This window comes from Dioscorea cayenensis, chromosome 14 (assembly GCF_009730915.1).
Source record: "Dioscorea cayenensis subsp. rotundata cultivar TDr96_F1 chromosome 14, TDr96_F1_v2_PseudoChromosome.rev07_lg8_w22 25.fasta, whole genome shotgun sequence".
In the NCBI taxonomy this organism is placed as follows: domain Eukaryota; kingdom Viridiplantae; phylum Streptophyta; class Magnoliopsida; order Dioscoreales; family Dioscoreaceae; genus Dioscorea; species Dioscorea cayenensis.
Genome location: NC_052484.1, coordinates 20,899,649 through 20,914,045, shown reverse-complemented (window position 1 = coordinate 20,914,045; position 14,397 = coordinate 20,899,649). Strand labels below are relative to the sequence as shown.

At 33.2% G+C, this 14,397-nt stretch overlaps 3 protein-coding genes across 4 annotated transcripts in view; 1 reads left to right on the top strand and 2 right to left on the bottom strand.

Annotated features, from left to right (window-relative positions):
* Positions 1 to 3,327: 3,327 nt before the first annotated feature.
* LOC120276381 (probable calcium-binding protein CML23) lies at positions 3,328 to 4,168 on the bottom strand. The gene has a single exon (XM_039283107.1). It carries the CDS (start codon positions 3,987 to 3,989, stop codon positions 3,411 to 3,413), a length of 579 nt encoding a protein of 192 aa, XP_039139041.1. The 5' UTR covers positions 3,990 to 4,168; the 3' UTR covers positions 3,328 to 3,410.
* Positions 4,169 to 7,795: 3,627 nt separating this feature from the next.
* Positions 7,796 to 9,250, top strand: LOC120276253 (protein DETOXIFICATION 56-like). The gene has a single exon (XM_039282975.1). It carries the CDS (start codon positions 7,796 to 7,798, stop codon positions 9,248 to 9,250), a length of 1,455 nt encoding a protein of 484 aa, XP_039138909.1.
* Positions 9,251 to 9,775: 525 nt separating this feature from the next.
* Positions 9,776 to 14,397, bottom strand: part of LOC120275415 (cleavage and polyadenylation specificity factor subunit 1) — a 29,305-nt gene continuing 24,683 nt past the window's right edge. For both annotated transcript variants that reach the window (XM_039281982.1, XM_039281984.1), the window contains exons 24-26: positions 12,711 to 12,896; positions 11,165 to 11,550; positions 9,776 to 10,344 (exon numbers count right to left, since the gene is read on the bottom strand). In XM_039281982.1, the coding sequence (XP_039137916.1) occupies positions 10,230 to 10,344; positions 11,165 to 11,550; positions 12,711 to 12,896 (687 nt within the window). In that variant the 3' untranslated portion in view covers positions 9,776 to 10,229. The remainder of the gene's footprint in view (positions 10,345 to 11,164; positions 11,551 to 12,710; positions 12,897 to 14,397) is intronic.

Sequence of the window (14,397 nt, the reverse complement as noted above, 5' to 3'; positions counted from 1 at the left end):
ATAATCAGCAAGATGGGGTGTTTCATATAAATGTATGTATTTATATATATATATATATATATATTGAAGAGTACTACTTCCTGCACATCAACAAGATAAACAAGCAAATTAAAGGGAAATTGATGCTTTTCACTTCAAGTTTATTATTTATCTCCACTACTCCAAGGGTGAGATTCACAACAAGTGATAATAACTTATTCAATTAAATGATCTTAACAATTGCAACAAATATACTGAATATACATGCACTCAGATGAATGAGTTCACAGAACTCATAAAGAAACTGGAAATCAAATGAAAGACAGAAGATCATGCTAATCAATAAATTAAAGATAAGTCTCACTCACACTCCCAATGATCAGAATTGCTTATATATCACTCTGAAGGATGACAATAAAATTAAGCTTTTTCCGGCTGCCGATCACCGGAATCCACCCCCACAGACTTGATTTCTAGCCAGAATGAGAGCATGAAAAACAAAAATGCGATCATATATATATATATATATATATATATATGTAAATCTTATGAATGCATGTGGACCATGCATGTATATATATATATATATCTCATATGCTCACAATGGCAAGTATATAGAATATATTTCTATGAGGGGGTGACTTAAGGATATATATAGCCACTGAAATAATGAGTTTAGGACTCTGAATTTCATAGGCGCCCTCATATTGTTAATTTTAAAGTTTTAGAGTTTTTTTAAAATCTTATCATCAAAATTATAATAGTTATTTACCTTGATAAAGTTATTTTTTATTTATTTTAATTTAACAGTTTATCACTTCTGTATCTTTTTGTCAACTAACTTCTAACATTAAGATGATAAGCTAAGAGCTTATTATTATTATTATTATTATCATTTTATATTGTTACTTTTAATCAGAATCTCATATCGATATTTGTTTAAAAAATTAAATAAAATCCAATTTTTATTAGAAAATTAGAGGTTTTATTTTGAAATTTGGATTTAGGCTTATCTTTGATACAGATACAGAGTATACATCACATGAGATAAGCAAGGTATGATTCTAGACTACTCTCAACACCAAAGCACCATTGAATTAATTGTTAAATAAATAAATAAATAATTGCAAAATTCTTAAATTTGAGGTTGATGTAGTGTGTGTTTTTGACCAAACAATGCATCTTAATTTTCATGGTTAGGAGTTTGATTAATGTATAGTCAATCAGATGAAAGAAGACCATAAAATACATTAATTAGGCAACATTTCATTAATAACTAGCACACCAAAGTCATGGGCCTTGGCCCATTCAAGAACCCACTTTTCCATTTACGAGCCCAAGTAAAGCCCACCCATTGTTATTAAGAAAATCAGAGAACCAACTTAAATATTAGATATATATCTGTTGAACATATACATTAGTTAGAATTTATATATATATATATATATATAGATTTTATATTACCGTTAGGATTTTATCTTCCCTTTTTATCTTTTATTTATTATTGATAAGCTTATATATATAGTGTATGGAATAATAAATTTAAGTTCTTTCTTTCTCTATGTATAGTACATACAGTTTATATAATTTAAATTTTAGTAATAGATAGATATAAAAGCACAACCAAGGATAAATAATTAAATACATATAAAATGTAACGATAGAAAATGGTAAATAATGGTGTTCATCACCATTTGCATGCATTCAATGTACTCACCATCTTTCCATGTAGGTGTTATTTTCTCCGATGCAACGACCATGAATTTTCTTTTTAATAATATATATTTTTTTAAAAAGTAGATAAACTATATATATATATATATATATATATATATATATATATATATATATATATATATATATATATTAGGAAAAAGGGAGAACCATGGAACAAAAGAAGGTAAAACAAAACAAAGAAAAAACAACAATTCATTACTAGATGTGGAGAGACAATATGCACCAATAACAAAATACAAGGACAAAGATAAAGAGCTCTAGTGTCATACTAGCTCCTGTGGTGGGATCATACATGTTGTCAAATTGTTACCATGAAAATCAAGGCTCCTTTTCACTGTGATGATTGAGTCTTTTAAGTCAGGGCTGCGAACACTAATATAATATAAACATATGAATAATTTTAGTTGAAATAAAAAACGCAAAATCATTCATTTAAGGTATTTTCTTTTCAAACTTTATTGTTGCTCTTCTTGTTTCCATTCTACTACATTTTAATAAATCAGTGATTTATCTATTTTTATTTTAAAAAAAAAAAATCATTCATTTCTCTTCAACCATATATTTTAAATAATAACTTCAAAAGAATGTTAAAAATTTTCATAGCAGAATTACTTGTGTTTTTGGGTTCATCCCTTAACTTTTATTTTTATTTCAATGTAATATATATATAAAATTAGCACAAGCAAAACTATTGAGTCCACGCAAGAAAGTGTAGAAATTTTTTAGGTAAACTATACCTTTTAATTAAATATAATTACATAATAATAAATATCAGGCCTGCTACAATTGGCATGCATGCATATATAGACTCAGCCAGACTTGAAAATCAGTAAAACCTTTAGACCTTGACCTAAAATAATACAAGTTATTATTATTATTATTATTATTATTATTATTAATGTTCTCAGGTTCCCCTCCATTTGCAACAAATGGAACAAACGAATAAATCAAGAATGGCTTCTTTCCCTTGGAAAGAACAACAACACAACCACTACTAGTGTTACTAGTCTGTATTCTAATTCCTTATTTATAATTAATTGCAAGTGGAACATGTCAAACCATTCTCATTGCTTGAAAAGAGTTTGCACCATTCATGCCGTGTTGTCCGGAAAACTTTGGATTTATATTAATTTTGACATAAGTATATATATATCTAGAACCTTAGTAAATGGTTGATAAGCATATATGGAACATAATTTTTTTTTTTTATGGATATATATATATATATATATATATATATTTACACATATAGTTTTTATAGTAAAATGGAACAGAAAAATGGCTGATCTATTCTACATACAACACAGTAACATATACCACAACAAAAATAAATAAAAAATTAAAATTAAAATTAAAATAAGAAAATTAAAAGGGCATATATATATATATTAAAAGGTAATGCAACCATTAAAAGGTCCCTAAGAGATCATTATTAATTATTATATACCACCTTCACATAATTAAAAAAAAAAAAAGTAATGCATCTATTATGAATTATCAACAACAAAGTGATCAAAAGTATAAATGACTGATCTTTAAAATAACATACAAACAAATCACTTCTCTATTAATTTCACCATTCCAATATTCCCAAAAACACACCCCAAAAAAAAAAAAGAATAAAGAAAAATAACCAAAATATCTCTCTATTCTTAAGAATAAAAGTTATTAAACACATGATGAAGAAAGTGTAGTTAATTTGAGAAGTGATTCTTAGAAGTAGAATTAATGATTGTGTTGATTGTCATCATGTCTTGAAACTCATTGAAATCCACAAGACCATCACCATTTTTATCAAAAGCTTTGATCATGGCACGGCAATCTTCAACACTGCATGAGCCATGGCCGAGGCCAACGAGCACACGCCGGAGTTCCTTGGCCGAGATAAACCCATTCTTATCAATGTCAAAGACCAAGAAAGCTTGCATGAGCTCCTCATTCAATTTTTTATAATCACCATCTTTTGCCACCACCTTCATGAACTCCTCCAAATCAATGAAACCATCTCCATCACTGTCCATCTCTTTGACCATTCCTTCAGCTTCTCTGGCAGCTATGGACTTGTCATAACCCAAACTCTGAAGGACTTGTTTGAGTTCCAATGGAGATATCTTGCCATCACCATTGGAGTCTATGAGGTTGAACACTTGTTTGAGTTGGTTTGGGAGTTCCATGGTGGCATATTTGGACATGATCATAGTACTAGTGTTGAAGTTGGTGGAGGTTTTTTTGGTTGTGAAGATGGATTTGAGTTTGTGGAGTTTGGAAGACATGGTTTAATTTGATGAGGAACATGAAAGTGTGTGTATGAATGTGATGAAGAGCAAGGAGATAGATAACTAGCAAGGAGTTACATGTGATTGATATTTAGGGAATAGTAAGAGGTTGGTGCAATGATGATTTGGTTGGGAGTTGGAGAGACTAACAGAGTGTAAAGAGGAGCTAGAAAAGGTTGTGGTGTGGGTGGGGAGGGAGTGGCAAATATTAATGTCAATTATTTGTAGATTAAAAAAAAATATATAAAGAGAAAGATGGAAATGCCGGCTTGAGGAGGTGGTGTAGACATTTGTTTAAGTTTAAATTATAATTTATTATTGTTTGAATTATTTTTATTGTTGTCGTTGATGTTGTTGTTTGGAGGTGTTGGCAAATGGTGGGAAAACCTATGTGAGGATTGACCTCTTCTTCTACTTCCTTTTTCTGACTTTTTGGGTGTCTTATGAGTATATGTTCGTTTATAACTTATTATTTAAAAAAAAGGATACCATAAATTTATTAAAAAATTTATAAATTATGTTTTAAGAAATGAATAAACTTGCATATTCTAATTTTTAGCAAAATCTTATCTAATTAACTTGTTACATCCAAATTACATAATTTTATTTTGATGTATATGTCTCTTGAAATACAAGAGATCTGATATTTAATATATTAGTTTGAGATCAAAAGATTTAGATAGCATTATTTCATTACAGTCTATGAAGTATAAGTGAATTTTTTTAATATTTTTATATTAAACGATAGCTTGCTCTCAGTCTTTTAGAGTGTTGCTTAACCGTCAATTGTGTTTTTGGGTTCATCCCTTATGTGCTTGTTCATTGCTTGCTAATAATTATTCACTACATATATTTTTTTATATTTTAATATATGCGGGTAACTTATCTATTTTTATAAAAAAATAAGAAAAATAAAAAATTATAAAAATGATATATATATATATGTATGGTTTAATTTATTGGATATATATATATATATATATATAAGAAGGTACGAAACATCTTACATCATGGGAACAAGTTGTATAGTGTGTGGTTTTATAAGATGGGAATAAATTGAGGTAAAAGTTTTTGAAGTTTCAATTCGATTACATGGAGACATTTTTAAGTGGTTTAATTTAAAATTGACTTGATTAATCTAATTATGATAATTTTTATTAAATTTATAAATTTCAATTAGTTATTAAGATGTATTGATAATTAATGGTTTTTTCTTATTTTCTAAGTAAATATATATTTCAGAACCTTATTTTGTTGTTGCCTGAAAATGAACCTATAAATTTCTTTTTGTTTCACTTTTCACTGGCATTGTTTTGAGACATATCTTTTATTTTTTTTATTACACAAATCATTAAAATTGGGTAGGATTTCATCATTTTCACAATCAGCCACTCTTTAAATTGAATCAAAATAATTTTCTTTTTAAAAGCTAGTATTCTATTCCCTTATTTATTCTTAACTTGTGGTTTATCCATTAATAGGGCGGGATTCTATTATTTTCACAATCATTCACTTTTTAAATTGAATCAAATTAATTTTCTTTTAAAAAGTTAGAATTTGTTAAGTCTGATGACATGGATTGGCATTATATGATAAACCGAGTAATGACATGGCAAGAGGAAGTTGACGTGGCATTGAAGACTCAGTAACAAAAGTAATGACTAGGATGAAAAAGTAATGACATGTGAAGCTACAAAGGTTAGAAGATCAAGATGAAGATTATGTATAGAAGATATTTCCTCTCAATGGAGTTATGTGATGATAAACTATTTTTGAAAAATACATCAAGTCTTAAGAAACTCTTCAAAAAAAAGTCAAGCTTTATTTAAAGTATGATCCGGGATGATAAATCATATCTTTGATATAACACCTTTTTAGAAAGATCTATTTTAAAGAGGGGGAGGAATATTCTATTATTGGCAAGAATTCAATATTATGAAAATTGTATGAAGCTTAGTTTGGTCTGAAGCTATTTGAAGATACAAACTAAGATAGACAAGAACAAAATTAGTTTGGTGTGAAGCTATTTGGAGACACAAACTAAGTTAGGCAAGGACAAGCCAATGAAATTATCAAGATTCAAGACCATGAAGATCCAAGAGCTAAGTATGGGCGGAACTATTCAAGGAGGTTAATCATGTGTGGAGATTGATTGAAGATTGCAAGAGATATGATTAGAGATTTGAAGATCCAAACATGGATGATTAAATATCATGCTTGAAGATATTGAAGGCTAAACTTGGATGAAGACGATATCAAGTTTAGTAACAATATTTCTATGAGTCAAACGAAGATCATTTGGGAAGATCAAACTTGGGCCAAGTTTAGAAAGAAGATCAGGAGATCTTCGATGACCATCTTTGGTGAGATGGTTGCATGTGCCTTGGTGGGCACGTCTCTCGGGAGAGGGAGACCTACTGAACTGATGAGAGGAAGGAAGCAGCTGCAGGCAAGAGGAGCCCGGGTCTAGTCAACTTCTACGAGACGGACTGAAGGAACCGGGAAGGTTGAAGGTCGCAGATTCAGGTGCAACTGGCTAGAACTCAGTCATGTTCAATAAGGTGAGCCATGATCTAACTTTGGAAGGTGTCCAAGTTAGGAAGCCGCGGAGAATTATAAAAGAGGTAATTTTATTAGACGTCGGTGCGTCTATATAAAAGATCATGCTTGAAGATTTAGGATGAGCCAACAAGTGTTATTCTTCGGTGAGAGTTAAGTGTGTGGCCATCGGACAATCTAGAGAAGATATTCTTTGTGTTGAGAGAGTGAGAGAGTGTTGCACTCTATGTTCTTAAATATCCGGGCTTGGTCCCCCAGATGTAGGCAAGGTTGTGCTGAACTGGATTACTAATTTGCTTGTTTCCTTTTTCTTATTTTTGATTGTGTGTGTATGTTTATTCCTTGAGTGAGTTTTTGAATGATTTAGCACATCACACCACCCACCGGAACCATCAGTATTTTATTCCTTATTTATTCTAAGATTAAAGTTGTTAATGTGACTTGCGACTTATCCCATATGTTTTTTTTTTTTTAAAAAAAAGGCTCATTGCTCAAGATAAATCATTAAAATTGGGTGGGGTTTAATTATTTACACAACCATTCACTTTCTAATTTTGTTTCTTAGATGTGGTTGGTCATCTCTTTTCTATTGGGGTTTTTTTAAAGTACATTTTGTGCACAATTAACTTAGCTGTTTGGTCAGATCGCCCAACCAGACAGTCCCTTGAAAAAGGTCCACTCTCCACCAACATGTTTTTTCCTTAAATGCACCTCCATTATCCTTCAATAATTAATGTTGCTCGTCTCTAATCTTCTAACTTCTAAGAAATTTCATCTCTATACACCACAATAAAAAAACATAAAAATTGGTCTAAAAAACATTCCTTGACTGTATATATGAAAAAAAAATAATCATGATATATCTCTAGATTCAAAGTTGTTAAATCATCATTCAACAGTTGTTTGGTTATATAAGCACTATATATTTTTTACTATAAATTTTTTTTTTTTTATACCGTTCATGATGATTATAGTCATGATCCGATAGCTACTATGAATTTTTTAGATTTCATATTTAAAGACATTCTTAGATTACTCATCCTCTCCGTATTTGTTTATATAAGGGCACATCTTCTAACCATCTCTCTCAATGAACCGTGAATGACACTGTTACTAATACATACAGTTGATCTACCCATTTGTCTCCATATCTCTTCATCACTATTTATATATATATATGTACACACGCACAGACACAGATATATATGCATATCAATATAATTATTATATAATTAATATTTACAATGGCAACTAATAGCTCAAGAGCAGCAGCTGATGAAACTTCTCCAAAGCCATGGAAAACCATCATCCTCTCAGAGCTCAAGAAACAAGCAAACATCACACTGCCATTGATACCAATGAACTCTACTTGGTTCATCAAAACAGCAATCACCACCGCCTTCCTCGGCCGGCTCGGAGAGCTCGAGCTCGCTGCCGGAACTCTCGGCTTCACCTTCGCCAACGTCACCGGCTTCTCCATTCTCACCGGCCTCTGTTGGGCCATGGAACCCATTTGTGGGCAAGCTCATGGTGCTCAAAACCACAAGCTCTTACACAAGACACTCTTCAGGGCCATCTTGCTTCTCTTACTCACTAGCATTCCCATCTCCTTCTCATGGATCTATGTGGACAAAATCTTTCTTCTCGTTGGCCAGCAAGAGGACATGGCAGAGCTTGCAAAGGTTTATGTAATATATCTCCTTCCAGACTTAGTGGTCACCTCACTCCTATGTCCTCTTAAGACTTATTTAAGCTCACAAGGAGTAACACTTCCAACACTCTTCAGCTCAGCTATAGCCCTTGCTTTCCATGTTCCACTTAACATCTTGCTTTCAAGGAATAAGGGACTCAAAGGAGTGGCTCTAGCCACTGGGTTAACAGACCTTATAGCCACAATAACACTAGCCATATACGTGATTATCAGTGAGATAATTAAAAAGAAAGCTGGCCATGAAGAGGAGTCAGAGTTAAGAGGAGGAGGAGGAGGATGGTGGTTGTTGGATCTTTTAAAGGTGAGTGAATGGTTACATTTGCTTAAGCTAGCCATGCAGTGCTGTTTCATGGGGTGCATGGAGTGGTGGTGCTATGAGATCTTGATCATGCTCTCAGGGAGAGTACTCGCCGGCGACGATGGCAGGAGATCGGTGGCTGTGCTTACGGTGGTGTTAAACTTTGATTATCTTCTTTATGCTGTGATGATCTCCATGGCTACTTGTGCTTCCACACGTGTCTCAAATGATCTTGGAGGTGGCCATGCACAGAGAGCTTGGTTTTCAGCTTGTGTTTCTTTGGGTTTAGGAGTGGTTGCAGGGTTCATTGGAGGGATGGCAATGGTGTCATTTAGAGGGTATTGGGGAGGTTTGTTTAGTAATGATGAAGGGGTTGTTAAGGGAGTTAGAAAGGGGCTCTTGTTCATGGCTTTGGTGGAGGTGTTTAGTATTCCTTTAGGGGTTTGTGGAGGTGTTGTACGTGGGACATCAAGGCCATGGTTAGGGATGTTTAGTGCTGGAGGGTTTTATGTTGTGGGGTTGCCCTTGGCTGTGGTTTTGTGTTTTGAGGTTGGGATTGGGGTGGAAGGGTTGTTGTTGGGGTATATGGGTGGATGTGTGACTGGTTTGGGTTTGATATGTGTTGTTGTGGCTTGTCTTGATTGGGTTGGAGAAGCTGAGAAGGCTACACAGTTTGCTGTTTCTGTTTGAACTTTGCAGAGAGTTGATGCACAAGAGAATGAATGGGCTGAGTGAAAATGGTGTTTGTTTAAACTTGATTTTTTTTTTTTTTTTTTTTTTTTTTTAAATTTTGTGAATATGGACAAAGTATGGGTGATATCTTTTAAACTTAATCTTCTCTTAAGTAGATAGTATGGGAGGGAAAGCAATTTTGGATTTTTTTTATATATATTTTGATTTTGAAAGAAAAATATTATCTTTAAAAAAAAGCCTAGCAGTGGAAATCCACAACTATGTTGATATTGAGATTAACTTTTGATTTTTTGCTTAATCAGAGAGCATTATTTTGATAAACATTTGATGGTGTTTCACATTACCACGTTTCCATTAAATATACAGAGGAAAACAGAAGTGGAAGCCAAACAAGAAAGGCAAATAAAAATAGGGAAAAAAAAAAGAAAGAAAGACAAAAGAAGACCTTGAGTATTGTGGAAGCATAAAACAACTTAAAATTAAGTAGTGGAAATCCATGACATAAGAAAATCACTCTCATCATCCAACCCAACAAGCAAAGAAAAATTAAATTTCCATCAAGTCTAAATAACATGAGGTTTATCAGCCATATAATCAGAACTGGACCTCTTGAACAACATCACATTACATTTGTTGTTTAGGTGCAAAGCTAAATATCCTACATTTGGCTAAACACAACCTTATGATTAAGGAATTCAACATACATTAAACAGACACCATAAGGTTACTTGAGGAAATATAAGTACTATGATCAGTGCACCATGAAGACCTGTAGTATAAATTTTCTTCAGCATCACATTCCCTCTATAAAAATCAGCCAGTCAGTCATTGGTGGATGAAAAACATTACTCAAAGCCCACCGGCATGAGCCGGATGTTAAGTCATTCACAGCAACATTCAAACTACGACATGTTTTTCGCAGAAATGAAGGAGATGTACTCTTGTTGAGTTGTAGAGAAGAAATCCACTGCCATGATCATAAGAAGCTAGTTCCATGGGAAAGATCAGTCAGGTTCAACAGAATCTGTGCGCGCGTGGTTCCAATCTGATGTGCAATATCCAGCTGCTCCTCAAGTGACATCATCTCATACCTGCATAAGACAATTAGAAATATTTAGATGATTTTCTGGGCAAGAACATCAAAACATACTAAGAGATGCTTGCTTATTGGTTGGGCTGAACGATATCGAGTGTGATTCACTTGAGCCATATAGCTGCCTGTTCACTTCCTTTGGCATATCGGAAAATGATATATGTATATATATAAATCATACAAGTTGGCACTGTAGAGAATCCAGCAATTGCATAATAGCAAGGTGAAGCCAGAATCAAAAGGATGAAGGCTCTTCAATCAGCAATAGGATACTAAAGTATATCATGTTACATAAGTGATAATTAAAAATCCCAAAGTCTGAAATTTCTACATAAGGATTAAGAGGTTTTTCTACTTCTTCCTTATAATTTTTTTTTTTCCTCTTAATGGCTTAAATACCTTGCAAACTCAATGGCTCTTCATTGTATAAATAAATTTAGGTCATCGGTTAACCAAATGATAAATGGATCTTACAATAGGATAAAAATGAAAGAGGAGGTGATTTAACAACAAAACAAAACCATTTCATTTCTGATTTCCGTGGAAACCATCATCTAAGTAACTTCCAGAAGAGAAACTATTGCTCTAATAAGCAATGCCCAAGTTTATGAAAAGGCAATGGATCAATGATTTTCCTAAAGCAAAGAGGATAATAGTTTGGCTAGGGTGACAAAACGAATGTTAAAGTACAACAGTTCAAAGTTATGAAAAATTGAAAGCATCTGAAGCAACATGAATGATGGCATTACTATCTATGACCGCATCAGCAGCAGACTTGAAACTATGTTAAAGAAAAGAAATCTGGAAGGTTCACTTACTCTGAGAGAAGTTCACAATCTATCATATTATCTGGGCCAGGACGATGCACCTTTCCATTTGAATGAAACTGCCGGAATGATCTCGGATTCAAACCACACACATGGGGAATGGCATCAACCAATTTCCTTTGGAGGGTTTGAAGCCTGCGGAAGGTAAGCTCATCAAGTGCTGCTACACATCCAATGCTTCCATCTAACGTACAAAACAATAGAGCAAAACGGTTGGATTTTTCAGATGCTACTGATGCAGGGGTTCGATCAGAAGCATTTGGGGGCATCTGCAATCTCCAGAACTTCATCACATGAGCTCCAGCATGAAACTCAGCTCTAGATAGAAGCTTCTGCCCTTTCCAGCTTTCCGGTGATTTCGGGGCATAGTAGAAAATCTGTAGTGATCATCAATAAGCTTTGACACTATAATTACCACAAAACATAACAGAACCAAATGACTGGTCAAATATCATGCATTATTGAGGGCTCTCACAGAACTCCTCAGGGATAAATGTGAGTGTGCACAAGCACATAAGCAAGCTGTGGAGGCTATTTCAGCCATCTTAACAAACATCAGTAATCAAATCTCATAACAGGATCCAAATTAAATCAGATAAAATATTGTTTCCTTGGTTTTAAATTCCTAATTATATATATATTTCTCTTCCTCATCACAAAACCTAATGATCATAATATCAACAGGTGAGTAGGAGATAAAATACATAAACCCTCAAAGTAGTTGGTCCAGTGGCAAAGACTAGCAAGTATCTTCTGCGTAAGAAAATGATTTCACCTTCTGTAACAGAAATCAAGACGCACATAAAACTGAAATAGAATCAGTTATATGCACCACTTTCTCAATGAGAAACTTCAATGAATAAGATTTGCAAGAATTTACCAATCTACAAAATATAAACCAGGCGATCAGGCTGGACATATAGCCTGTGGCTTTGAGGGCGCAGGGCTATTGAGTTAAAATAAATTAGCAAATTGTTTTCATTTCAAGCGAGCCATGATCTGAAGATCACTCAGTTAATCTTGTTTTGCTGGTATCTTATGCTATGATATGCAACTTTACAAATAAAAAATAATAAAAACCTCCACTCTACTGAAAATAGTGTGAATTTAACAGTGATATGCCACCACACGAACCCACAGAGACTTCCAAAGCTATACGTGCATGTTGCACAAGAAATCTGTACAGGATTTAATAATTACGATCTGGGACCTAATATTCTAATCCTAGAAACTATTGAAAACTGACAACATTTTATGATTTCAATCCAAGATACTGCCTCTGTGTAATCGAGAGAAAAAAATGTACCTGACACACTACCAATTTTTTTTTTTTAATAAACTAGACACCTCATGCATAATTACATAATATGAAAGAATAAATTTGAAAGCAGGTTCCATCAAGTAGATCATTCAATGGATCAAGCTTTCTCCTTTCAAACAAATCAAACTGTTCTTCCAACGAACCAGAGTTATCTGAGTAAGCTCAGATAGCATTATTCTAGTATATATCCAAACAACTACATCAGTGAAAGCTCACCTGAATATTCTTCTGATCATCTGAAACCACCATACTAAGCTGAGTTCCGTCAATTAAAAATTCTGTCGCATAACAATCAAGTGATCCAAAATCTTTTGACAGCATAGTCAACTGAGCGCCTTGCTCTTTCCAATTAAGAAAGTAAATACTTTTATGAATATCACCCAACAGAACAAAATTCTTGACCTGAAATAGTATTAGCACACCAGGTTAGCAACTTGGGATTATTAATTATAAAAGCGAACCTATTTAACTCCAAAAGAAATTTATGTAGAATAAATTTATTAGACCATTTGACCAAAAAAAAAAAACCAAGTGGGGACTAATATATTTCCCACCAATGACAATATTGATTAAAACACATACAAAGAGGCATCAATACAAAGATATAGACAATGGTGTGTAATCAATCTAGCGAGACAAACAACAACAAAAAAAAGAAGATAAATTTATAAAATAATTAAGAAAATTATGATATGTCTACTGAAAGACTAAAATTTTAAGGTCCAACAACAATTATCAGCCTAGAATAAGCCCGCGACTCAGTTTTTAATTTCATAGCTAACAATTATCTGCATAGAGTTTCATGCTAATAGGAGTTTACTAATTTACATTTTTTGCACTTCTTTATTTGCTTTTATAAGAAGGATAGACTTTTAGGAAAACAAATAATTTTCATTTATTGGCATTTGCATAGATAACAATAATCCCATAACAAACTAATTTCATAGCTAACAAATAAAAGAGCAGGAGGCAGGAGGATGGGAGGAAAAATAGGCAAGTTGGTGCACTTTATTTTCATTTGCTTACCTATCTTGTTTACGTCATTTAAAGAAAAAAAAAAAGAAAATAATTTTCTTTTGTCTTTTTTATAGTTTTCCTCTATTATCCTTCCATCTAACCAACACAAATACGGAGATAGATAAAGGGCGTGCAAGATTTAAAACAAAGAAATCTGTCATGGAATCTGACGCTGGAAGTGAGCCAGTCAAATAATCTATCCTGTAAAAGGACATGTAAAAGCTCAAAAGAAAGTGATTAGCTTTGCATAAATATTTCTGTGATAGAGTGTTTGCTTTGAAGCATGAAAATAAAATAAATAAATGGACACTAACATGCGTTGCCCAAACACTAGAGCAAATCTTCATCCTAGCCAGATGCTAGATGGAACTTACTGTCTATGAAAAAAAGGACCTCAAGAACCATATCATCACAGAGCGTTTGCTTTGAAGCATGAAAATAAAATAAATAAATGGACACTAATATGCGTTGCCCAAACACTAGAGCAAATCTTCATCCTAGCCAGATGCTAGATGGAACTTACTGTCTATGAAAAGAAAAGAAAAGGACCTCAAGAACCATATCTTGCAAAGGATCAGGAAGGGCCTCCAACTTAAATATACTCATATAATCCCTCCTTGATCTAACTCATTGTGATAAATGTGGATGCGGAAAGACCTAAATACCCTTCCTAGGAAACGAAACTGAAAAAGGCAGTCACAATGGGTTTTGAAATTATTTTCAAGTTCCAGTCTGTTCTTATGCCAAAACGATTGGATTATTTTCTGTCACTGCTTAGCCTTCTAACTCGTTCAACCCAATTGCTCGGATGCTAATTGCTTACTCAGCTCCCTCCTTAAACCCTGCTGCTTAGTTTTTTTCCTATAAAACCTTAATTCTCACTCCT

What these genes read in the sequence shown, in the direction of transcription:
- LOC120276381 (XM_039283107.1), bottom strand. Translation starts at nt 3,989, where the DNA reads ATGTCTTCCAAACTCCACAAACTCAAATCCATCTTCACAACCAAAAAA.
- LOC120276253 (XM_039282975.1), top strand. Translation starts at nt 7,796, where the DNA reads ATGGCAACTAATAGCTCAAGAGCAGCAGCTGATGAAACTTCTCCAAAG.